Raw genomic sequence first — 26,410 nt, 5'->3', positions numbered from 1 at the left:
AAGATATATTATTAAAATTTCCTTTTTTTGCCTTTTCAGTGTAGCTACTAGGAAATTTAATACATGGCCTACATTATGGTGGACATAGTACAGTGCTGATATTTAGCATATAGTTTATTGTGTAGACCCTATACTTTGTATTTGGAGTTGTTAACCCAGGATTCATAGACATCCATGTGTGGTTTTCTTGGGAGAGCGCTTTATAGTTCTCATTATGTTCTCAAAGGGGTGGGTGAGCTGTTGCTTATAGTTACTTGGTTATTGCTAGAGGCATCCATTTTTCAGTGTAATAGGGAAGGCAAAATTGGTGGGGTGGGTGGGGCCATAGTGAGATGGATTTTTGTATTCTTAAATTGAAACCTGAATGACTGTTCCCATAGAAATGTTTTTATAGAAAGACTTTAGATATTTTATAGCACTACTGGTACTAAACTGCAAGTTTATTTGAGAACCTAATTATCACATGTGAGATTGTTTCTGTGGGAAAATATTCTGAATTCTAAAAGCAGTCTTAGAGGCTGTTGGAATACAATATACTATGAAATTGGGAACCTGATGAAATGAACGAGTTTTTAAAAACTTGAACATTCAGAGTTTGAAAAAACTTTAAAGTGGTAAACATACTAAAGTTATGGGGTTCTTGCTTACTATTTTTCCTTAATCATAAGGGGCATTATACAGATAAGCCACTGAATTAGGGTTTATGTGAATTTAAATGGTTTCATGTTTACTTTGAATAGGTTCATGATGCTGTGGATATAACAGATTCTTGACTTATGTGGTCAGGACTCATTAAGAAAGACTTCCTAAAATGAGATTTCAGGGCCTGTTTAGGAGAAGTTGTTGGATTGAGGTTCTTCCAATAATTATTTAGTCCTTTGTGCATTGGTATGTTTCCTATAGAGTTCACAGTATTACATAATAACTTACTTTTGTCTTTGTCGCCCAATAGGCCATACATTCAAACATATGGTATCCTACTTAAAATGTGTTCCAGAGGCTAACACAGACACTAAAATTGGTTGAAAAAATGAGTGTTAAAAGAACTCTCAACTGTTTTTTTGCGTGTTGCAGTAAAGTTATTAAAAATAACTTGGGGAATTGTGTATTTCTTGAGAATCTCATTAAAATTATATAGATCCTTTCTTCAGGAAAATCTGGTATATGACTTCAGAGTGTGTATAAGCTTTCTGTAAATTATTCTTTGATTTCATGTAATGCTTATGATTTAAAAATTGTATTCAAGGTTTGTGTTCTTGTAGGTTAGATATATTTCCTAGTGACTATATGTATAATCAGCATGAAAGTATTGGAAGTGAAAAGAACTTTTTTCTAACGTGTTCAAATACTTGTTTCATTGGTGGAGATTCTAGTGCTCATTTAAATGTTGGATATGTGTATGTGTGAAGAGTTTTATGTACACGTTTTATCAGTACGACTGACTTTTCTATCAAAAGTACATAAAGCATTTTTAAGTCTGTGTCTGGACTTATTTTAAATATCACAAGAGTTTGATCAGATCTCTGCTGATGTACTTTGATAACACTGGTGTGCAAATGGTTTACAGGTGTGCCAAGGTGATTTCCCCCTCAACCCTCAAAGTGGTCTGATGGTTTTGGGTCACTGCCAGACAACACAGGCTGAAAGCAGACTTCTCCATTTATCCAATGAATTGCTCAAGTTGTTAGAAAACAACTATAATACTAGAAGGTTTTCCTTTAGAAGGATAAATACAGATTTAGTGGAATGGTAAGCACAGGGAATGGTGGAAATTGTTGAGATGGATATGCTCTACCCTTCCTGACAGCCCTAATAAATTAGGATATAGACTTGAGTTCTCTTAGAAAGGAAGGAATTATACAAACTTCTTTTCAAAGTCTTATTTGTGTTCAGCAAAACCAAGACAGTTTTTATTTGAAACAATGTAGAGTGCATTTCTTTGGGCTTATATAGAATGTGTAACCCTGTATCTCTTTTTGAGCCAATGTTTTGGTATCAGACCTTGAAGTAACAGTGTCTCTGCTCATACTTTGGCTCTGTGCTGACTTTCCTCAGTAGTCCTGTCCTCCCTCTTTTGAAATACTTAACAGAAGGCACAGTGTTTACTTGGCACACTTGAGATTGTTAAAGTGTATGCATAAACATGGACATACTGGGGCTAGTATAGTGATAAAAGGATAGTGTCAGTAGAATTTGACATATTCATATAGCATACTCTTATTTTCTGTGATTTTTAAAAATTTTGTTTTATTTTTTATTGGCACATTATATTACACATAGTAATTGAATTCATTATGCCATATTTGTATGTGCATATTACATAAATTGATCATTCACAAATTCCAGTACCTTTCTTTTGGTTCCCCTCCCTCTTCTTGATCTGCTTGCTGTACTCTAGTGATCTACTTCTGTGACTTAAGAAAACAAAAACAAATGTTTATTCTTATTTTAAGTGGATGATGGGAAACTACTGTGTCCTAATTGCCTCATATACATTCAGTAATACAGATTTTAGTGGTTTTTGTTTGCTGACCTTAGATTGTCATGTGTAATTTTAATTCTACTTTAACGAACTGAATACTGGAATGTAGTTGTATGGAAGTTGTTTAATGTCAGGTTGGTTTAGTTTCCAGGTATTCTAAAAAACAGATTTTGCATTTTCATCTTCTGTGATCATTTCATTTTTATATTTTTAATTGAATGGCTTAAATTACAGTTTAAATCAAAACTTGGAAAAGAGCTGTTTTATCTAATAAAAATAGAATTTTTATTACAAATTAAACATTTAAAAATGGCAAGCTCAACTCATATGTTAACTTTAGATTGAATTGCCTTGGTTTTATATGAGAAATACCTAAATAAAATAAATGCTAAAATTGTATTTAATATAAAGAAGTTTTTGGAGGATGAATACATTTTTAAAATTGAGTAAATCTTTTAATGTATTTTCAAACTTTAAAAAACATTTTCTATTTCTTTCCTAATAGTTGTCTAAAATATTTTAAGATGGAGTTAGCACATTCCATAATGCTTAGTGAACTCTTCTTTCCCTGAGCATTTCTTGCTCGCCATCATTTCATATGATGGATGTATTCAGAAACCTCAAATTCCCCAAATTTCCTATCTCTCTAGTCCAGGCTTCCTTGTCGTTGTTGCAGACATGATATCAAACTCTTGAAACACTTTTAAACTTTAAAAAACCTGAACTCCTCACCATATTAACTTACCTTTCTTGGTCAAAAGGGAGGTGCCTAGGCACCCAGGTGAGAAACTGGAGATTCATCTACCATCTCCTTTCTGTGAATTACCTTTATTATCTATTGCTTAAACTGACAAAGTAGCTGTATATGTGTAATGTCATAAGCAATGAAGAAGTAATTTTTCATTATAAAATAAACTATAAGGCAGAAGTTCTTTACCTACTCCCATTCCCCTCTGAATGTTCTTCATATATATATATATATATATTTTTTTTTTTTTTTGGAGCCTTTCTCTTGGTGTTGAAACCGCTTTCTAATTTGTCTCCTGATTCTGTCTTTGACTTCTGTCTTCAACAATGCTTATTAATTAGCTTTTAAATTTTTTCCTTGCTTTGGTTTGGACTGCTTGTTTCTATTTCCTCTGTTTCATTCTTGCTTTCCATTAATTTGAATGAGATAATATTTAACTCATGAATTTTTTTCTGCCCCTACTCCCAGTGGCTAACGCAGTAAGACTAAAGTTAGTGGTATTTGTACATCTCACAAGTACAAGAAAACCTTAGAATGTTTTAACGCATCACCACCATTTTCTCTTCCCAAGAGAATATGATGATATTCTTAAGACTTATATTATTGTTCAGTATTTTATATCTCTTTACTTTCTTTTTTTAATTTTTGTTTTTTAGTTGAAGAGGAACACAATACCTTTATTTTATTTATTTTTACGTGGTGCTGAGACTTGAACCCAGTGCTGCACATACTCTAGACAAGTGCGCTACCACTGAACTACAACCCTGGCCCCCCTTACTTTTCTTTAATCCACAAATAAAACATTATTAAGCTTATTGTTTTTTAAGTCAGTATTTAATAACTACAATCTTTGTTTTTATAACTTTTATGTCTTATAAGTTTTTCATGGTACCTGTTAATGATATTTCATTTGCTTATTTTTGTTTCCTACTAGATTGTGGGATACTTGAGAATACTTTTTATCTCTCTTTCCTAATACTTCAATCCCTGGAGATTATCAGTAGTTGTTAACATAAGTTAATAAATGAGGAAACTGAAGTCTAGAGAGAGTAAGATAGTAAACATTTGAGTAAGTATTTTGTGGCAGTTGTGTCTCTACCATCTACTTTCTGCTAATTGTGCAGCATAAAATTTATATTAAAATAATTTTATATTTATTAATATTTTATTATTAATTTAATATTAAAGGTATGGTTATATGTATTGCTAGATATTTGCAGGTGACCAGATTGTTTTGTTAGAATTTTATATATACACACATTAAGATGAGAATTTAGATAGTTAATTTTAAACAAAACACTAATGTTTGAGTCTGTAAGCATATAATGTCTGCATTTACGAATAACCAATTTTGTTTGAGATGAACTGTAAAATACAGTGGTATTAAATATTATAGTAAACTGGTATTAATCCACTTTATAATATGTTACCTAATACTAAAAACAAAGGAATATTATAGTGCTAAATGCGGTCTTTTTTTTTTCCTTCTAAATTTCTCTCTGGAAATAATTCTGTACATGTAGTTTTCAGTGAGAAATACATGATATTTGCATTCTTATGGAAATAATCTATGGGAATGGTGACTAGCTTCCAGGCCGTTCAAGAGTTTTTTTTTTTTTTTTTTTTTTGATATCTGTTTAGAACTCTTCATGACTGCAGGTAAAAGGAACCTATCTCAAATTAGTTTACCAAAAAGGAATTTTATTGTCTGAAAGACAGACATTTGATGTCCCAAATTCAGCTGTGCCTAAAGCCAACCAAGATAGTATTTATCTCTTATGTGTTTATAGTACATTAGTGTTTTTATAAGCTTTGTAAATGCCTGTTCAATATTACATCCTATGTGACATACTTATCATTTACATGTTGTTGGAAATAAAGGTTTCTACATCTTTGCTATGGATTTGACATGGTTTGGTCCCCAATGTAGTGGTATTAAGAGGTGGTAGAAGCTTTAAGAGGTGGGGCTCAGTAAAAGGGAATTAGGTTATTGGGGCATCATCCTTGGAAGTGACTAATACTGGTCTTGCAGAATGAGTTAGTTCCCACTAGAGTAAGTTATGATAAAAAGACCCAGTCTGACTCCTAATTTTCTTGGCTTCTTATTCTGCCATGTGATCTCTCTTTCTTGGCACGTGCTCATGCCATCTGCTTTGTTGTGATGTAGCCAGGGTGGCCCTGACCAGAGCAGAGGAGAAACTGGCATCACACTCTTGGACCTTCAGAACTGTGAACTAACTAAACCTTTTCATAATTACCAAGCGTTAGTTATTTTGCTATAACAGCAGAAAACAGACTAATATAATCTTAATAATTTCTTTGTTAGAATCTTTTAAATAAAACCTCACATCAAAGCATATGAATATTTTTAAGGCTCTTGATATATATTATCTTGAATTATGATTGGGGTGCAAAGGTTTTATTAATTTTCATATTCACCAGGAAGTTATTAGAGAATATTTATTTTAGAACATTCCTGGTAACAAATGTAATATTTTATTATTAAATCATGATTTTCTTAACAGTGGAATTTTTGCAGCAGCACAACTATTCCTCTTCCCTGGATATTAAATAATATAGATAATGAAACCTTAATTATAAATTAGGAAGTTTTCTATATATATATCCCTTGCTTTGATATCTTCTCTGAACTTTACATGTGGAATTTACCATTTCCAATTGGATGTCCAATAGTCATCTTTAACTTAACCGGTCCAAAAATGTGCTTGTGATACTCTGCCCTGCATCTTTTCTGTTGTCTGCCAAGAACTGTTAAGAATTTGAGTTTTTACCTTACCAAGTTAATGCATGCCAATTTAATGCATGCTGGCAGATAATGTGAAGTGAAGAACCTTATTATTAAGAGCAGTAGTTATAGCCAGATTATCAGCAATAGCTTCATTTCCCAGAGTTTCAGTTCTTCTAGGATTATGGGAAAGGGCCAGGTAATGCCTGCATATGCAGTGGGTTACATTATATGAGCGGAATCCTGAGTTTAGGGAACCAGAATCTTTTGTAATAGGCAGTAAGTCTGCCTGGGGGCAAGAGGCATTATTGCTTAGGCATATCTTAGAGATATTGCAGGTCCAATATCAGATTACCACAATAAAGCAAGTCACACAATTTTTTGGTTTCTTAGTAGATATAAAAGCATGTTCATAGTATACTATAATAGATTGTGTGTAATAATAGCTTTATGTCTAAAAACTACATGTCCTAGTTAAAAAATACTTTATTGCTAGAAAATGCTAATGACCTGAGCTAATGGAAAACTGGCACTGATAGACTTTCTCAATGCCGGCTTGTCACAGACCATCAGTTTGTAAAAAAAACTCAGTATCTGTGAAGCACAGTAAGGTGAAGCATAATAAAACAAGGTATGCCTGTATTGGGACGTAAGCAAATCTGCCCTTTGTTTCGGAGTGATATGTTGTGTGCCTTCTGAAGTTGTTGGTTATGTACAGAATCTTGAAAATAGAGTTCTGAATAGGCAATTGGTGCCTCTGCTTGCAAGATATGTAGAAATTCAGGAGACCATGTAAAATTGTTTTCCAGCAGTCTTCATTTCAGTTAATAACTTTTATGTTACTCAGTGTAAAAAACTTTAAAATTTTTGAGAGCAGTACTGGGGAATTGAACCTAGGGCCTTGTATATGCTAGGAAAACAGAGCTATATCCTTTGCCCTTTTAAATTTTATTTTGAGATAAGGTTTTTCTAAGTTGCCCAGACTGACTTTGAACTCATGAACCTCCTGCCTGAGATACCTATGATTACAGGTGTGTACCAGCACACCCACATTTTTCTTTTCCTCCCCCCCCCCCCCCGTAGTACCAGGGATTAAAGAGTCAGGACTTCATGCATACTTGGCAAGTGCTTTATCATTGAGCTACATCCCTAGCCGTTCAGTTCAAAAACCTTTAAAAAGTCATTTTGACTCTTGTTTTTCTCTCACTTTTCACATGCAGTCTGTTAAGAAATCCTGTTACTCTATCTTCAAAATGTATCTTGAATTCTTTATTTCTCACTAATTCATAGAGCTTTGATCAAAATCACTGTCATCTGACAACAAAATTATTGCAGTAGGCAACTAACTGGTTTCCCTGCTTCTGATTTGTCTTCACTCTTCTCTACACAGCAGTCATTAAAATCTGAGTACTGTCATGTCACTCCTCTGCTCAAAACCCTCCAGCAAAGCCTTTACCCTCATCCATATTAAGGTCCTGCATGATCTGGTTCCCTTTAAACTCTCTGACCTCTTCTATTTCTCTTCACCTTGTTCATTCTGCTTCAGGATTTCTAGTCCCTTTGTTTCTCAAACATATTGGTCATGCTCACACTTAGGGCTTTTACACCTTCTTTTCTCTTTTCCTGGAATGCACTTCTCTTGATATCTACATGGCTTGTCCCGTCACTTTCTTCCCATGTTTAACCCAAGTCACTTCGTTCCTTCCCCAAGCACCTAGATTAAATATTTCATCCTTCCCCACACCTCCCCTTACACAATTTTTCAGGGTACCACCCTTCTCTGCTCTAATTTTTTCTCCTCAGGACTTATCACTATCTTATATGCAGTGGATATTTTATTTGTTTATCTTATTTCAGTCACTCTAGAATGTAAACTCAGGAAGGCAGTTCTCTGATTTGCTTGTAGTTTTATTCCCACCACCTAGATCATTGCTTGGCATATTATGAGCATTTAATATATATTTGTTGAATGAATGAATTAGTCACTAAATGGATGTTCCTTTAGCCTAAAAGGGAAAGAGGAGGAAAAAAAAGATATGCAGTTTTATTTTTCTCTTTTCTTCCACTCCCTAGGAAAGCAAACTTGATAGGAGTAAATACCACTAATGGTTCATTCATTTATAAACATGCAGTGCTTGTGTGTGTTGGGATGTTAGCACTGTAGGTCTCTAGGAAACAATAAACATTTTCTGCAGCAAGAGACTTATGGTTCCTTTGGGGAAGTTTTGAGTCTAGATAATTAGTAGAGGCAGAAGTCTTAAGAAAAACTTCTTAAGAAAGAAAGAAGTCTCAGTGGTGGGGGTGGGGTTGGATGGCCAGAAAGGAAATACCTAAGGAAAAACATATTGAATCTTATGTTCTTTTTCTTTCCCAATTTTACTATGAAACATTTCAGAGTGTACAGAAAAGTTGAAAGCCCATTCTCCAGATACAACAACTGATGACATTTTACCATAATTCTGTATACATTTTTGCAGTATATGAGTAATTTTGAATGAGGACTGCATTAGAAGAATTGTTCATTTTCTTAGGTGGGACAGAATTACTGTGGTTATGTAGGATAATATGTGCAAGTTTAGGATGCATACGTGTGTAATACCTATTAAATATTAATGAGTAAAATAATATGATTTTCTGCAACTTAGTTTCAGGAAGTTCACCACCAACAAGAAACATGTTATAGTTGTTTCTTTCATACTAGTATTAAATCAAAGATCATTCATTTCATTTGATTATAACATCTTAAAATCTAGTATCCCTCCACCCTTCATTTTTAAATCCATGATATTTAGTTGTCTTATTTATTGTTTCCCATCTTGCTTGGTCTGATTATTCTTTGTGTTAGTTTCCTTATAATTCTAGCCCATGAGTTTTCTGTAGCTGGAAGTTAGGTCTAAAGGTTTATCAAAGTAAAGGTTTTTGGCAAAGATACTTAAAAAGTTATGCTTTTAATTTTGTGTTGCATCACATCAGGAAAAATGTCAAGTTGTCTCAATGTTTGACCACCAGATTCCATCCCTTGTAAAAAGGATGTATTTTCCTTTTGATATTTGGGCATGATATAAATATCCTATTTCCTATCAACCTTTGATCTAGAATTTTGTTACATGTTAGTGGTCCTTGGTGGACCAATTTTTAAATATCCTGCTCCTCATTGCTTATTTCTGTTCCTTAATATGTATACTTTTTTCCTTCAGTCTTACAACAGTCTTTGCCATTTCTGGAAACAGTGTCCCTCAGTTAGTTGGGCAAGAAAATGAATTTGAGAAACCTTGCAGGAACTAATGATCTCTCTCTCTCTTTCTCTCTCTCCCCCCCCCCCCCCCCCCTCTCTCTCTCTCTTTAAACTTCTTCCAAGTTAGATTTTCATTCTTTGGAAAGTATTGATTAGAAGCTGAAAGAAATATGTTGAATGCAAATTATGCTTGACTAAATTTCTTGTAGTATTTGGGGCACTCGTAGTTAGGTTCTATCAAAGAAATTAATATGTGTTAGTTTTAAGAAGATATTTAGAAAATTCCCTCATTTTTTTTTTTTTCCCCTCCATCACGGGAAGACAGAACAGTGGTTAATTCAAAGGTGATTTACCAGTTATGTTCTGAACACATTGATTATTCATTGTGCATTTACTGTTGTGTGAGGCCTTCCTAAAGCAGTTTTTGTTGTTGTTCTTCTCTTCTTCCTCCTCATTTTTCTTGTACTGAGAATTGAACCCAGGAGCTCTTTACTACTGAACCACATCCCCAGCCCTTTTAATTTTTTTGAGACAGAGTCTTACTATGTTGCCCAGGCTGACCTTAAACTTGCTATTCTACCTCAGCCTCCCAAATCACAGAAATTACAGGTATGTATCACTATGCCCAACTGTCCTCAAGTTCTTAATGCCTAGTGGAAAAGAGATATTAGTAAACAGTACCAAGTAATATGGTATGGATAGGAAGGTGTGTGAGTTTTAAGAATTTCTGTGAAGGAAGTCTATTTGTATAAACACATATTTATCAAGTATATATTCAATGTTGTATGTTCTAAGTTATCTCAAACTGACTTCTAGGGCCTTTTGAATTCTGTGAGTTTGTTTGGATTATTGGATAAATTTGAAGTTTCATAATTGTTGGCTATGGCACATATACATCTAAGCAAAAAATAAAATATACCTGTAACCTCTATTTCTGAGTAAGTAAGTTGTGTTCTAACAAGAATTCTCTGATACCAGTTGAGTGCTAAAAATTCCATTCTATACTGAAAGTGCCCATAGAACAGATACAACAGGTTAAGGGGTGCAGACCCACAAGACTGTTCTTATATCAGATACCAGCTGTATATCCAAGGGGTCACTGGCTTGACTACAATTTTGGGGGTTTCCATGACACTCTTCCAGGTTTGATAATTTGCTAGAATGACTTATACAGTATTTGGGAAAGTGTTACACTTAACAATTACCATGTTATTATAAAAGATACAGAGTATGCAGGTACATCTTACAACAGGAAGGTTCAAGAGTGCAGACACTTCTGTTGGATTAGGGTGTACCACTTTCCCATTATATCAGTATGTGAACCAACCAGGAAACTCTTTGAACTTCTTTATTCGGAGTTCTTATTGAGGAGGCTCTATTACATAGGCATGACTGATTAAATCATTGACCATGTGCTTGAACTCAGTCTGTAGTTCCTTTCCCATCCCCAGAGGTTGGAAGGATTGGCCTGAAAGTTCCCAGTCCTCTAATCAAACCTCTGGTTGTTTACTCTGGCAACCACCCTTTATTCTGAAGCTATATAGAGCTTCTGTGATGAATCACCTTGCTAGCAGTGGTATGTGCATGTCAGGGCATTCCAAGTGTTCTTAAGAATCTGTATCAGGAACTGGGGACCAAGATGTTTATTTTTTTTCTTTAGTAATAGACTCAAATATATTAATAATGCTTTTAATACACATAATCAACTATTAGGATATTGGTCTAAACTGAACATTGGAGATGTTCATTTAGACATTAGTTTGAAAAGCTCTAGTGAATTGCTATTAAACAGAATATAAAAAAAGTATAGAAGTGGGTTCTTGTGTTTAAAATAGTTATTTTAGCCTTTATTTAACTATCTCAAATTTCTAAATCTTTAAAATGAAGTATTATTTTATAAAACTGGTTTTGGGTTTGAATTATGTATATTATGTATGTATTCATAAATGATTGCACATGTTTAAGCAGTAAATATATTCTCTTTAAATATCACTGTATTTGTATTAGCTTGTTTATCAAGCCACATTTTTATTTCCATTCTTCATATTCTTTAGGAGGTATAGCTTAAATCCAACCTTCTTGTGATGAAGCAGAGTAGCAGCAGGATAGTAATTACAGTAGCTACCATTTATGAAATGGGCCGATATGTATATATTCACATTTATTCTTTTTTTTTTTTTATTGTAAACAAATGGGATACATGTTCTTTCTCTGTTTGTACATGGCGTAAAGGCATACCATTTGTGTAATCATAAATTTACATAATTTGTTTGATTCATTCTGTTATTTTTCCCTTCCCCCCACCCCTCCCACCCCTCTTTACCCTCTATACAGTACTTCCTTCCTCCATACTTGCCCCCCTCCCTAACCCTAACTCTAACCCTAACACTAAACCTTCCCTCCCCCCCATTATGTGTCATCCTCCACTTATTAGCGATATCATTCGTCCTTTGGCTTTTTGAGATTGACTTATCTCACTTAGCATGATATTCTCCAATTTCATCCATTTGCCTGCAAATGCCATAATTTTATCATTCTTTATGGCTGAGTAATATTCCATTGTATATATATACCACAGTTTCTTTATCCACTCATCAATTGAAGGGCATCTAGGTTGGTTCCACAGTCTGGCTATTGTGAATTGAGCAGCTATGAACATTGATGTGGCTGTGTCTCTGTAGTATGCTGATTTTAAGTCCTTTGGGTATAGGCCAAGGAGTGGGATAGCTGGGTCAAATGGCGGGTCCATTCCAAGTTTTCTAAGGAATCTCCACACTGCTTTCCAGAGTGGCTGCACTAATTTGCAGCCCCACCAGCAATGTATGAGTGTACCTTTCTCCCCACATCCTCGCCAACACCTGTTGTTGCTCGTATTCTTGATAATCGCCATTCTAATTGGGGTGAGATGGAATCTTAGGGTGGTTTTGATTTGCATTTCTCTTATTACTAGAGATGTTGAACATTTTTCCATATGTTTGTTGATTGCTTGTAGATCTTCTTCTGTGAAGTGTCTATTCATTTCCTTAGCCCATTTGTCGACTGGATTATTTGAATTCTTGGAGTAAAGTTTTTTGAGTTCTTTATAGATTCTGGAGATTAGTGCTCTATCTGAAGTATGATTGGCAAAGATATTCTCCCATTCTGTAGGCTCTTTCTTCGCATTGCTGATAGTCTCCTTTGCTGAGACAAAGCTTTTTAGTTTGAATCTATCCCAGTGGTTGATTCTAGCTTTTATTTCTTGTGCTATGGGAGTCCTGTTAAGGAAGTCTGATCCTAGACCAAAAAGGTGAAGATTTGGACCTACTTTTTCTTCTATAATCTGTAGGGTCTCTGGTCTGATTCCGAGGTCCTTAATCCATTTTGAGTTTAGTTTCATGCATGGTGAGAGTTATGGGTTTAGTTTCATTCTGTTGCATATGGATTTCCAATTCTCCCAGCACCATTTGTTGAAGAGGCTATCTTTTCTCCATTGCATATTTTTGGCCCCTTTGTCTAGTATGAGAAAATTGTATTTATTTGGGTTTGTGTCTGTGTCCTCTATTCTGTACCATTGATCTACCTTTCTATTTTGGTACCAATACCATGCCGTTTTTGTTACTATTGCTTTGTAGTAGAGTTGAAGATCTGGTATTGAGATACCCCCTGTTTCATTCTTCCTGCTAAGGATTGCTTTAGCTATTCTTGGTTTCTTATTCTTCCAGATGAATTTCATAATTGCTTGCTCTATTTCTGTAAGATACGTCATTGGGATTTTAATTGGAATTGCATTGAATTTGTATAGCACTTTAGGTAGTATGGCCATTTTGACAATATTAATTCTTCCTATCCAAGAACATGGAAGATCTTTCCATCTTCTAAGGTGTTCTTTAATTTCTTTCTTTAGTGTTGTATAGTTCTCATTGTAGAGGTCTTTCACCTCTTTTGTGAGATTGATTCCCAAGTATTTTATTTTTTTCGAGGCTATTGTGAATGGGGTAGTTTTCCTAATTTCTCTTTCTGAAGATTCATCACTTATGTATAAAAATGCGTTGGATTTATGGGCATTGATCTTGTAACCTGCTACTTTACTGAATTCACTTATGAGTTCTAAGAGTTTTCTGGTGGAATTTCCAGGTTCCTCTAAATATATAATCATGTCATCAGCGAACAGGGATAGTTTGAGTTCTTCTTTCCCAATTCGTATCCCTTTAATCTCTTTGGTTTGTCTAATTGCTCTGGCCAGAGTCTCAAGAACGATGTTGAATAGAAGTGGTGAAAGAGGGCATCCCTGCCTTGTTCCAGTTTTTAGGGGGAATGCTTTCAGTTTTTCACCATTTAGAATGATATTAGCCATGGGCTTAGCATAAATGGCCTTTACAATGTTAAGGAATGTTCCCACTATCCCTATTTTTTCTAGTGTTTTGAGCATGAAGGGGTGCTGTATTTTATCAAATGCTTTTTCTGCATCTATTGAAATAATCATGTGATTCTTGACTTTAAGTCTATTAATGTGGTGAATTACGTTTATTGATTTCCTGATGTTGAACCAACCTTGCATCCCTGGGATGAAACCCACTTGATCATGGTGCACTATCTTTTTAATATGTTTTTGTATGCGATTTGCTAAAATTTTGTTGAGAATTTTTGCGTCGATGTTCATTAAGGATATTGGTCTGAAATTTTCTTTCCTTGATGAGTCTCTCTCTGGTTTAGGTATCAGGGTGATATTGGCTTCATAGAATGAGTTTGGGAGGGTTCCCTCCTCTTCTATTTTATGGAATACTTTGAGAAGTATTGGAATGAGCTCTTCTTTAAAGGTTTTGTAGAACTCGGCTGAGAACCCATCTGGTCCCGGACTTTCCTTTGTTGGTAGGCATTTGATGACTTCTTCTATTTCAGTACTTGAAATTGGTCTATTTAAATTGTTTATGTCCTCCTCGTTCAGTTTAGGCAATTCATATGTCTCTAGAAACCTGTTGATGCCTTCAAAATTTTCTATTTTGTTGGAGTATAGATTTTCAAAATAGCTTCTAATTATGTTTTGTATTTCCATCCTGTCTGTTGTGATATTTCCTTGTTCATTCCGAATTTTAGTGATTTGGGTTTTCTCTCGTCTTCTCTTTGTTAGTGTGGCTAAAGGTTTATCAATTTTGTTTATTTTTTCGAAGAACCAACTATTTATTTTGTCAATTTTTTGTATTGTTTCTTTTGTTTCAATTTCATTGATTTCAGCTCTGAGTTTAACTATTTCCTGTCTTCTACTACTTTTGGTGCTGTTCTGTTCTTCTTTTTCTAGGGCTTTGAGCTGTAGTGTTAGGTCGTTTATTTGTTGAGTTTTACTTCTTTTATTAAATGCGCTCCATGAAATAAATTTCCCTCTAAGTACTGCTTTCATAGTGTCCCAGAGATTTTGATATGATGTTTCTTTGTTCTCATTTACCTCTAAGAATTTTTTAATTTCCTTCCTAATATCTTCTGTTATCCATTCATCATATAATAGCATATTGTTTAATCTCCAGATGTTGGAATAGTTTCTGTGTTTTATTCTTTCATTTATTTCTCACTTCAATCCTTTATGATCTGATAGAATACATGGTAGTGTCTCTATCTTCTTGTATTTGCTAACATTAGCTTTGTGGCATAATATATGGTCTATTTTAGAGAAGGATCCATGTGCTGCTGAGAAGAAAGTGTATTCGCTCTTGGTTGGATGGTATATCTATAAATGTCCGTTAAGTCTAAATTATTGATTGTGTTATTGAGATCTATGGTTTCTTTGTTCAATTTTTGTCTGGGAGATCTGTCCAGTGGTGAGAGAGGTGTGTTAAAATCACCTAGTATTATTGTGTTATGGTCTATTTGGTTTCTGAAATTGAGAAGGATTTGTTTGACATACATGGATGAGCCACTGTTTGGGGCATAGATGTTTATGATTGTTATATCTTGCTGATTTATGCTTCCCTTAAGCAGTATGAAATGACCTTCTTTATCCCTTCTGACTAACTTTGGCTTGAAGTCCACATTATCTGAAATAAGGATGGATACTGCAGCTTTTTTGCTGAGTCCATGTGCATGGTATGTTTTTCCCCATCCTTTCACCTTTAGTCTATGGGTATCTTTTTCTATGAGGTGAGTCTCTTGCAGGCAACATATTGTTGGATCTTTCTTTTTAATCCAATCTGCCAGTCTATGTCTTTTGATTGATGAATTCAGGCCATTAACATTCAGGGTTATTATAGAGATATGATTGGTTTCCCGGTCATTTGGTTCATTTTTTAAATTTTATTGATTTATTTGTTTGACACAAGTTGGTTCCTCCTTTATTTGACAATTCCTTTAGGATAATTCCTCCCTTTGCTGATTTGCTTCTTTGTTTTTCATCTCTTCCTCATGGAATATTTTGCTGAGGATGTTCTGTAATGCTGGCTTTCTTTTTGTAAATTCTTTTAGCTTTTGTTTATCATGGAAGGATTTTATTTCAGCGTCAAATTTGAAGGTAAGTTTTGCTGGGTATAAGATTCTTGGTTGATATCCATGTTCTTTCAGGGCTTGAAAAATGTTGTTCCAGGCCCTTCTAGCTTTTAGGGTCTGGATTGAAAAATCTGCTGATATCTGTATTGGTTTCCCCCTGAATGGAATTTGTTTCTTTTCTCTCACAGCCTTTAAAATTCTGTCTTTATTTTGTATGTTCGGTATTTTCATTATAATGTGCCTTGGTGTGGGTCTGTTGTAATTTTGTGTATTTGGAGTCCTATAAGCCTCTTGAACTTGATTTTCCATTTCATTCTTCAGATTTGGGAAATTTTCTGATATTATTTCATTGAATAGGTTGTTCATTCCTTTGGCTTGTTTCTCTAGGCCTTCCTCAATCCCAGTAATTCTTAAATTTGGCCTTTTCATGATATCCCATAGTTCTTGTAGATTCTGTTCATGATTTCTTACCATCTTCTCTGTTTGTTCAACTTTGTTTTCAAGGTTAAATATTTTGTCTTCAATGTCTGAGGTTCTGTCTTCCAGGTGTTCTATCCTATTGGATATGCTTTCTATGGAGTTCTTAATTTGGTTTATTGTTTCCTTCATGTCAAGGATTTCTGTTTGGTTTTTTTTTCAATATCTCTAACTCTTTATTGAAATGATCTTTTGCTTCCTGTATTTGCTCTTTTAACTGTCGATTGGTGCGATCAATCAATGCTTGCATTTGCTCTTTCATCTCATCATTCAGTGCGTGCATTTGCTCTTTCATCTCATCATTTGCTTCTCTGATCATTTTAATTATGTACATTCTGAACTCCTTTTCTGTCATTTCTTCTGCCATGCTGTCACTGGGTTTTATTGATGTAACATCTAGATTTGTTTGCAGCATTTTCTTTCCTTGTTTTCTCGTATTGTTCAGGTATCAGAGGAACGCTGAGATATTGCAGATTTCCTCTATTGACTTACAATGTCCCTGAAGATTTCTATATATATCCCCCCTTAGCCTTCAGTAGGCTGAAGTCTTAGAGGAAGTTGATAATGCGGTGCTCCACAAGGAAGCTGCCTCTCTAGGAGTGGTGGCCTTCAGGTGGGGTATAATCCCTGCTAGTGGGCAGAGGTGCCTCCACTTGTTGATCAATGGTCATCCAAAGGGGACCTAGGCTGTGGGCTGAGGCAAGGCCTGTTTGGGCCTGAATCTCTGGTTTTACCGTCCTTGTGGGGAAACCTCACCCAGCAGGGAAGACTCACCCGGTGGGGAGGTCTCGCTGGTCAGTTCCCTCCTAGAGGTTCCCCTCAATTTACAGCTACCGCCCTGGCTGGGCTGCCTTCCTTTGCAAAGTTCCCAGGGGCCCGGCCCTACCTCCTGGGCCTGGGAGCCTCACCCTTTGCAGATGACTCTCCTTAGGCTGCCCTTCCTCAGAGAATCTGCCCGCAGGCCTGGAACCTTCGCTCCGCCCTAAGCCTGTCTCTGTGCGGCTCTTCCACCAAGAAGCCTCCTAGATCCTGGGACCCTGCTCTGCACCTAATCGCCTGGCTATGCGGCCCCTCCTCTGAGCAGCCACCTGGGGCCCTGTACAATCGCTCTGAATCCCAGAGACCCGCCACACACCTCTTCCTCCAGACAGCCGCCCAGTATTCTGGTGCGGTCACTAGGAGTCTAAGAAACTCACTGCGTGCCTCCACCTCCACCAACCACCTGTAGCCCTGGGCAATCAATCACTCCGAGTTGAAGTGACCCTCCCCGTTCCTCCTCCTTCTCCAGATAACCCCCGGGGTGTTCAGGAGCGGTCGCTCTGAGTGGCACTGAGTCCACGTGACCCGCTGCACGGGTCCTCTGGGCAACCGCCCGGAGCTCTGGTGCGGCCACTCAAGATCAAGCGACCCACCACGCTTCTCCTCCAGGCAGCCCCCCTGTGTTCAGGAGCTGTCACGTTCAGTCCAAACAACTCACCACTCGACTTCTCCTCTGAGCAGCCGCCTGGAGCGCTAATGCAGTCACTGCGAGTCCAAAGGACCCGCCGCGCTCCTCCTCCTCCTCCTCCTCCTACTCCTCCGGGCAGGCCCCGGTGTCCTGAGTCCACACAGCTCTCCTCGCCTCTCTTCCCCTGGGCAGCCGCCGGAGCCTCAGTGGTTGCTCCGAGTCCCAGCGCTGTGCCGAGCGGCCTCCTTACGGCTCTCCCAGCTGTCCGGGTTCGCTGCTCCAGCGGGGGGAGGGGCGTCTCACCGGCAGTTCTACTTCACAAAGTTTCCTGCGTTCCGGGACCACCGTCCCATCCGGGATGCCTCCCCAGGGGGTGAGAGTCACCCGGCTGCTTTGAGTTGGTCCCAAGCGTCTCAATATCTCCTCTTTTGAATCCTGAGTCCTGGAGCAACATGAAATGCAGCCACCCTCTAGGCCGCCATCTTGCAACCAAGCTCCCAGGGACCTTTCTGAGGTGTATTCCAAATAATTTTGCAGAGGATCTCAGAGGGATCAAACCCCTTTCCCCAAGTTAGCCTGTTCACTTGGCTTGCCTCAAGTTTCTGAAAGTCTCAGTAAGTTGCCCAGACTGGCTTTGAACTTGCCATTCTCTTGCTTTAGCCTCTGGATACTGGCTCACATTTATTCTTTAAAAAAAATTTTTTTTAGTTGTAGATGACCAGAATGTTTGTTTATTTTTAATGTGGTGCTAAGGATTGAACCCAGTGCCTCACACATGCTGGGCAAGTGCTCTACAGCCCCAGCCCTCACGTTTATTCTTTAGAATAGTCCTATGAGGAGATCTTATTATTTCTGCTGAATGTATGAGGAAGCCAGGGCTCAGAAGTTAATTTGATTGTGGTCACAAAATTAGTATTAGTGAAGTTGGTGTATTATTTTATGTCCTACACCAAAGAACTTGCTTTCCCCTTCCCATTTTGGTTTCTAAGAAAAAATTTTAACAGCATTTAAAACATATTTTATTGATTGATTCAGTGAACAAATAATATTGTGTGCCTACTAACTTACTGGGCATTACTCTGTCTTCTTGTTTATAGTAGTCCCTTCTATCCAAGGGGGATGTGTTACAATACCTCTAGTATATGCCTGAAGCGATGGTAGTACAAAATCCTACATGTACTGTTTTTTTCTTACATGCCTTATTTCGTTGCCACATAGTAGGAGAGTTCATCTGTCCTTCCATGTTTTGTGCCCTGATGCCTACTCTTGTGCTTTGGTGTCATTATTAAGTAAGGGTTATTTGAACACTATCACTGAGAAACACCTCCACTGTTGGTTTGATAACCAAGCTGACTACTAGCATATATAGTATGAATATGCTGAAAAAAGGGACAGTTCACATCCAGGGCTGGATGAAGTGGGACAGTATGAGATTTTGTCACACCACTTAGCATGTTTTGCAGTTTAAAACTCAGGAATTGTTTATTTTTGAAGTTTTACATTTACTGTTTTGGACTACAAACTGAAGCTATGGAAAGTGAAACTGTGGATAAGAGGGGACTATATGTATCTAGCAGTGCTTATTGCTTCAAAATATGTAATTCCATGATATCTGCTATTAATATAAAGGACCAAAATTTGTTCTGTTTATCTTGCTTATATCTTATTTGAAATGATGATTTTGGAATAGTCATTCGGCCTTACTATATAATATATAGGATTTCTAGAAAGCCATTCTGTAGTAGGATGTGGATTCTAGAGTATATTCTAAATGCTGTTATTTTTACTGTTGCTTACTGGCATTGTTAATATTATTATACAATTAATTTGCAATGATCATTTTATGTTGGCTTGTATTGCAAGCATCTTGAAGTAGTTTTAAAAGTTCTCAGCATAATTTTAGTTAGAGAAGGAAGTATTTAGTAAAATTCAATATATAATGTCAATTTAAAAATAGTATTAGATTAATTGTGCTTACACATTTATTCACTGCTTTGTAAGGTGACTCAATAGGGATGTAGGGCTAAAACCATTCCTAACTAAGGCAAATATACAATCATTTTTTCTTTCTGGTAGCTTTTGGGATTTTTTTTTTTTTTTTTTTTTAATCCTGAGCCTCCTGAAATTTTGAGCCTTGATGTGAATCTTCAGTTTTGTTTAATATTCTGGATATTTACTTAGTGAATGCTTTACACATGTACCACAAATTAGAATGTGTGTTTATACCTCCGATATATTTTTCTCTTTTTTTCCTAGAACTTCCATTGTTGTAATACAGGCTCTGCTGTTATTAATATTCCTCTTTTTATTTTATCCTCTGGAAAATTTTTGGAAGACCACCTTATTCTTATCAGCACCTCTGTTCCTCTGTTGAAATTTTTATTTCGATTTCTTATGATTTGTGAAAGTCATTTCTTATTCTCTTAATATCCCCTTTGTAGGATCCTTGCTTGTCATGACTTTCATGACTACATATCTTTCTTCAACTCTGAGAATATTTATAGGTTCTCTGGTTGATTTCTTTGGCTCCCAGCACCTCTTCAAAGTTCTATTTTTCTATTTGTTTTTCATCTCTTGTCACATTAGAGGCATTCTGTGAATATCTAATTATTTTATGTCTGTTCTTTGTAAAGAATGAAGGTTCAGAGTGATGATTGGAAGCAATCTGGACAAATTTTGAGGGTTTCTTGATTTGAGGCTTCACTTTAGTGTGGTGAAGCAGAAAGCTACTTTTATACTATAATTCCCATATTTCAGTATCTGTATTTTTTTTTTTTTCCATTTAGTTTCCCAGAAGAAAAATTCTCTTATTATTTCCTTTTGTGATTAACCCTGAATCCCTAGCCACGTGTTCCTGTAGTTGAACAGGGTTGAAGTGTGGTGGCATTTTCTTTTCAGTATTGAGGCTTCTTCTTAATTCTTCTGTTTTTTAGTACTGTACCTTCCTTCTCCTCCCCTTTTCTGTCTTCGTGGTCTAGAAATGATGTACAGTATCCCACATATACTGATGGTTTAATTAATTCTGCCAATGAGCAAGTGTTGGCCTGCCCGTAAGGAAGGAGGTGGGGAATCTTAAGGCCTCTATGAAGACCTTGAGTCAGTCTTCTTATTTTTCAATTGCTACCCCTCCTCTCAAAGGATTCCTAATTTTTTAGTGTTTCCAACTTCATGCCATGAGAATAGGGTTACTTCCTGCCCACCCTTGTCCCTTCCTTGACCCAATGAGCTGCTTTATGTGGTTTTTCTCTGTTAAAATGTGTCCATAAATTTCCCATCTTCCAAAATTTTGTTTGTATCTCTTGTTTCTTTCATTGTCTTTTACCTCATGGGTTTATGTTTTTAAAAATCCTTTTAGTTATTGTTTGGAAGTCATGGAGGTAAATGACTAATGTTAATGACCACCATATCTTAATTGGAAATCTGTTGACTTTGTGTGAATTTTTTTTTATGCTGCTTTTACTATGTAGCTGTTCTGCTTGCTAAGATTCTTAACAATTATGTCCACCTTCATCTTCTTGATATCTGGTGATAATTTTCTCATTCCTTTAAAGGAAATTTTATATGTTTTTTCATTTTTTTCTTCTATTTAAAAATTTTTTTTCTTTTTCTCATGCTCAGCTCTCTAAAGTTGTCTTCCCTATCCATTTCTCTTTACAAAATTACCTGTGAAGTCAGAAGTGGTAGCATATACCTGTAATCCCAGTAACATAAGGGAGGGTAAGATAGGAGAATTGTAAGTTTGAACCAACTTGGTCAATTTAATGAGACCCGGTCTCAAATTAAAAAATAAAAAGGGTTGTTATGTAGCTCAGTGGTAGAGCATCCCTGGGCTTGATCCCTATCTCCCTACCCCCAAATTCACATACACAAATTACTAGATAAACATACACCCCTTGTACCGTGTAACATTACAATAGCATGAAAAGGAAAAGTTCCTCATTCCCCAATTTTATGATCCTGAGGCAAGCTTTATAGCATGTAGTCTCACTGTCTTTTATATTTATAGAAATATTGCACATGACTTTTTTTTTTTGGGGTACCAGGAATTGAGCTCAAGGGCACTTATGACCACTGAGCCATATCCCCAGCCCTGTTTTGTGTTTTTATTTAGAGACAGGGTCTCACTGAGTTGCTTAACATCTTGCTTTTGCTGAGGCTGGCTTTGAACTTGCAATCCTCCTACCTCAGTCCTGAGCTTCTGGGACTATAGGTGTGCCCCACTGTCCCCAGCTACACAAGATTTTTGACTTGTAAATGACATTATCCTTAAACCAAGTGAACAAATACTAGACCAGGAGAAATTAAAGACCAGGAAAAAATATTTGCACTTATTACATATTGTTTAAGAATTCTATAATACCCTTCTACCAGTGAAAGAAAAAGATAACCCTTAGTAAAAGGGACCAAGGATATGAATTTAAGTCACAGAAGAGGAAATGTAAGTGGCCAGCAAACTGAGGTAAAGATGCTCAATTTCCATTGGTAGTCAGAGGAATGCAGATGGAAATAACAATATGAGAGACTTTTCCCTATCAGATTGGAAAAACTTAAAATGCCTTGGCAATTTCTGATGAAGGTTAAAGAAAACTGGCTCCTGTGTTTCTGGTGGAAGCTACAATAACCTTTTAGCATGTATTTTAGCAGTATTAAATTTGAAGTGTGCTTTTGCTTTTACTGAATTATTTTGGTAATCTCTTTTATAGAAACAAAAGCACCTACCCTTAAGAATATTGGTATGAGTATTTAATGCAAATTTATTAATAATGGCAAGAAACAGACAAAAAACCCAGATCAATCTAAATGGCCACTGTTCTGAAAATTATTAAATTGTGGCATATAATGGTATATAAACTATTATGTTATATAAACTATTGATCATTAAATCATGGGGATTTCAAGGGTGGTATTGATATATTACTGCAATATGTATGATTCTATTTTTGTTAAAAAATGGGGGTAAAGAAGGTGAACTTTACAGAGGAGTATTTTAATTTTTAAAACCAGACATTTCTAAAAACATCTGGTAAAACCTACATAAAATTACCTTAACAAAACCACTCCTTCATTTTAATCTGAAGGCTAAATTTCAACTAGGTGTCCCCTGGAATTGTTTCTCAGTTGAGTCTCATGTCTTATCCTGGAAAAAAGCTAGAGGAAGGTTAAAGTCATTGTTCTTTAGAGTATATTCTTGTGAATGGGAAGAAACTCCTGTAGTTATACAATTCATATAATTTACTGATTATAGAAGATACCATTCTCCTTTTCATATTAACTTTCATTAATACACATTTATTTTCTACTTGTCAAATTAGTATCTATCACTACTTTCTTTTTCATGGGATTTTGAGAACATTTTTAATACTTAATAATACCTTCTGTCAATTTTTAAAATTATAAATTTATCACTGAATTCTAATTTAGTGATATGCCTTCATAGAATTGAATTGGACATAGAAAAATTTAACTTTTTTGTTTTGGTGGTATTGGGAATTGAACTTAGCATCTTATATGTGCTAGGCAAGCACTCTACCACTGAGGTATATCCTCAGCCCTAGAAATATATAATAAATGGGATGTATGGTTACTGCTGTTTTATTTTGATTCAGGTATGAAATGAGTAGAGAACTAAAGTACATGATAATGTAGTCAACTTTAAGGTATCGGTGCCTGAGTGAATGATGAGCATGAAACTGGGTGGGTCATGGAATATTTCTGTGAGGAAAAATAAGTGCTGAAGTGTTATTTTCCCTTCCTTCCTCCCTCCTTCCATTATTTATTATTATTATCATTATTATCATCATCATCATCATCTTCAGTACTGGGGATTGAACCCTTTGAGTGTCACATGCTAGGCAAATTCTCTACCACTGGGCTAGATCCCAAACTTGTTCTAAATAATTTGTTAGCTATGAATTGGTGGCAATATGATACTCTTATCTTGGATTCCTCTAGTGGGTTAACTAGTTAATTCCCACTAACTGCATTCTTCAAACAGAAATAATATTAGTTAATAATAAGGAAATTCTGGAAAATATGGTCTTTTGGAAAATATATTCAATTTCATTCTCAAAGCAAGAAGATCACTATTTATAATGTTTAGGTATAAATCATATTTTAAAGTTGATAAACATTATTTTATTTTGGAAATTTAATATTTGGCCAAATCTCTAAATTAGGATTAGTGGAATTGGAAAACCTTCACTTTAGGGATGAGTTTTATAAGAACAACCTAGTTAATACTTTTTTCTCATTTCCCTAATTCACAAGGATAAAATCACATTGATCTATGGGTGGATAAGAATAGGTATATGGAATCCATGGTTCCTCCAGGAACTATTTCTCTGATTTAGTGGCCATATAAATTTGTGCATCAGAATCATCTGGGTAAACCTGCCTTACACTTTAATAAGCAATTTAAAACAAACAAAAAAGTAGAATAGTATAACAAGTAGGAGAATATTTAGCAATACATATTCATTCCAAAGCTTCATTAGACCTGCTGATTCAGACTTGAAACCTTTACGAGTTAAATTCACATACTGTCTTGCCAGGCAGTTCTGATGTTAGCTTGTGTTTGGATAGCATTAGATTATTGATACAGGTGAATAACTTGCTCTAGTAGATAAATGTCTCAAAACAAAGGCTATTTAATTATTTCTCTTGACCTGTATTCATATCACCTTCTTATCTAGGTATATTCTAACTTTCAGCATTGTCCTTGATTTTCATAACTGAATAAAACTTGAGTAGTTTAAGTGGCTCTTCATTAGTAGGTCTTTTACTTTTAGATATTTTTGGTGTTTGAATATGAAATCAATGCTAAATGAAGTCTTTTAAAGTAATGCCCTGCACTATAGAACTTTGACTAGAATTACCTTTTTCCAACATTATCATCATATGTCCTTTCAGGTAACTGCCTTATAAAGTGGCTAATTTCATTTCTTCTGTGTTATATGCATGGAAATCAGCTTTCCAAGAAATTGTACAGTTTCTTGTAACCACAGTTGTAGAGTATGGAAAGTCTGGAATGAGTATATACTGATTTTTAGAGACTCCTAGATCTTTTTCTAATGTTTATCCCTAATAGTTTACTTTTTCCTTGCTTTGTGTTGAATTGGAATACAGGTGATTTATTGCTGAGAATGCTGCTTTATAAAGACTATCAAATTAAGAAAAGTGACACATAATTTTTCAAAAAACTATAATTAAGCTATAGAATGTTCTGTGCCAGGACAAGTTTTAAAAAATCTTAAGTGGAATTCTTTGTTTAAATATCACAAAAGTAATTTTTCTTTACAATACGTATTCTAATTTTATGTGTTTCTTATATGATGCTTTCTTAGGTGCAAACAGAAAATCCACATAACTATGGATTAAATAATGACATTTGCTGTCTTACATGAGTTCTGGAAGAAGGTTGGCTAATTCAGTAACCCAGCATTTAGTGTTGGGGCCATCATCATTCTGATGATCATGGCCAGTTTGGCTGTATTATGTCTAAGCATCCCATTCTTTCACAACAAAATCTAGAAGCAGGAAAGGAGAACAGGGCCCTTCCCACCAATTTCTTTTATCTGAGTGGAAAATCTTTCCCTGTAATCACAACAGACTTTATGTCTTCATGTCCTATTAGTCAGAACTGGTTGCATACCCAAACTGATAAGAAGAAATGAGATTTCCATGATTTTCTCAGACTTGAAGGAGGGATCCAACTATATGATCTCAATGATGTCTCATATTTAACTGTTAGTGCTTTGGCATCACAATAGGGGGTAGACCGGTAGACAATCACTGGCATATGCCAGACTATAGTTATATTATGACAGTTTTAGATATGTTCCATAACAGGTATTCCTGTGCAGAAAGTAAAATTATAGTATACTGGCTTTTAAAAGGGAAGCATGTTCATTTTGAGAAGCATGTTAATCCTGTAAGTGATACTGCATGATGGACACAGGGACCCAATGTTTTGCTTCTAGTTGATAAGCTCTTAGTCTACTTATTTTTTTCCTTGGGTACAGTTCTTATTTATTTTCCTTAGATATGAAGCTCCAAAATGCAATTACATTATTTGACAGTGGTTTGTGGTTCTTTAATTTGTACTTGCTCTTCTTAGGTGGATTCTCCACAGTTTTTCTGGTGCGTACTAATGGTGGAGTTCGATGTGCATTGAAGAGAATGTATGTCAATAACATGCCAGACCTCAACATTTGTAAAAGGGAAATTACAATTATGGTAAGTAAAAGAGTAATTTTGTTCTAGAAATTTTGGGTTGGTCCTTCCTTCCTACCTTCCTTCCTTCCTTCCTTCCTTCCAGATCAAACCCAAGGCCTTGTGCATGTTAGGCAAACAAACACTACACTGCGCTACATCTCCAGCCCTTTTTATCTTTTATTTTGAGATAAAATAAAAATTTTATCTCAATAAAAAGGTTCTTGCTTAGTTACAGAGACTGACCTCAAACTTGAGATTTTCCTGCTTCTTCCTTTCAAGTAGCTGGAATGACAGGCATACACTACCATGCCTGGCTTAACAAACTTTTAGGAAAACTGTTTATTGGTTTATACAAATTTAGAAAACTTTTGAAGATCATTAAATCCAAAAATGATCTGGGAATTTATAGTTTATTCCTTATAGCCATACTTAAGACTAAATACAGCCAGCCTCATTCCCTCTTCTTTCCTCTGTTCTCTACTGTAGGTTCAACAGGCAAACTACTGTTCTTTCTTTTTTCTTTTCTTAATTAATTTTACTTAGGGAGTATTTTGGGGATAGAAAAATTTAGATAATCATGTAATAATCACCATCATCCATTTTAAGAATTA

The 26,410-nt window shown here is 35.7% G+C and overlaps 1 protein-coding gene across 3 annotated transcripts in view; it reads left to right on the top strand.

The window, feature by feature from the left end:
• The window catches only part of BMP2K (BMP2 inducible kinase), a 150,844-nt gene that overhangs the window by 17,342 nt on the left and 107,092 nt on the right, over positions 1 to 26,410 (top strand). For all 3 annotated transcript variants that reach the window (XM_079152938.1, XM_079152939.1, XM_079152937.1), the window contains exon 2: positions 25,702 to 25,820. In XM_079152938.1, the coding sequence (XP_079009064.1) occupies positions 25,702 to 25,820 (119 nt within the window). The remainder of the gene's footprint in view (positions 1 to 25,701; positions 25,821 to 26,410) is intronic.

The sequence above is a fragment of the Sciurus vulgaris genome (genome assembly GCF_902686455.1).
Source record: "Sciurus vulgaris genome assembly, chromosome: 9".
Classification (NCBI taxonomy): domain Eukaryota; kingdom Metazoa; phylum Chordata; class Mammalia; order Rodentia; family Sciuridae; genus Sciurus; species Sciurus vulgaris.
This window is presented reverse-complemented; position numbering and strand designations above follow the sequence as displayed.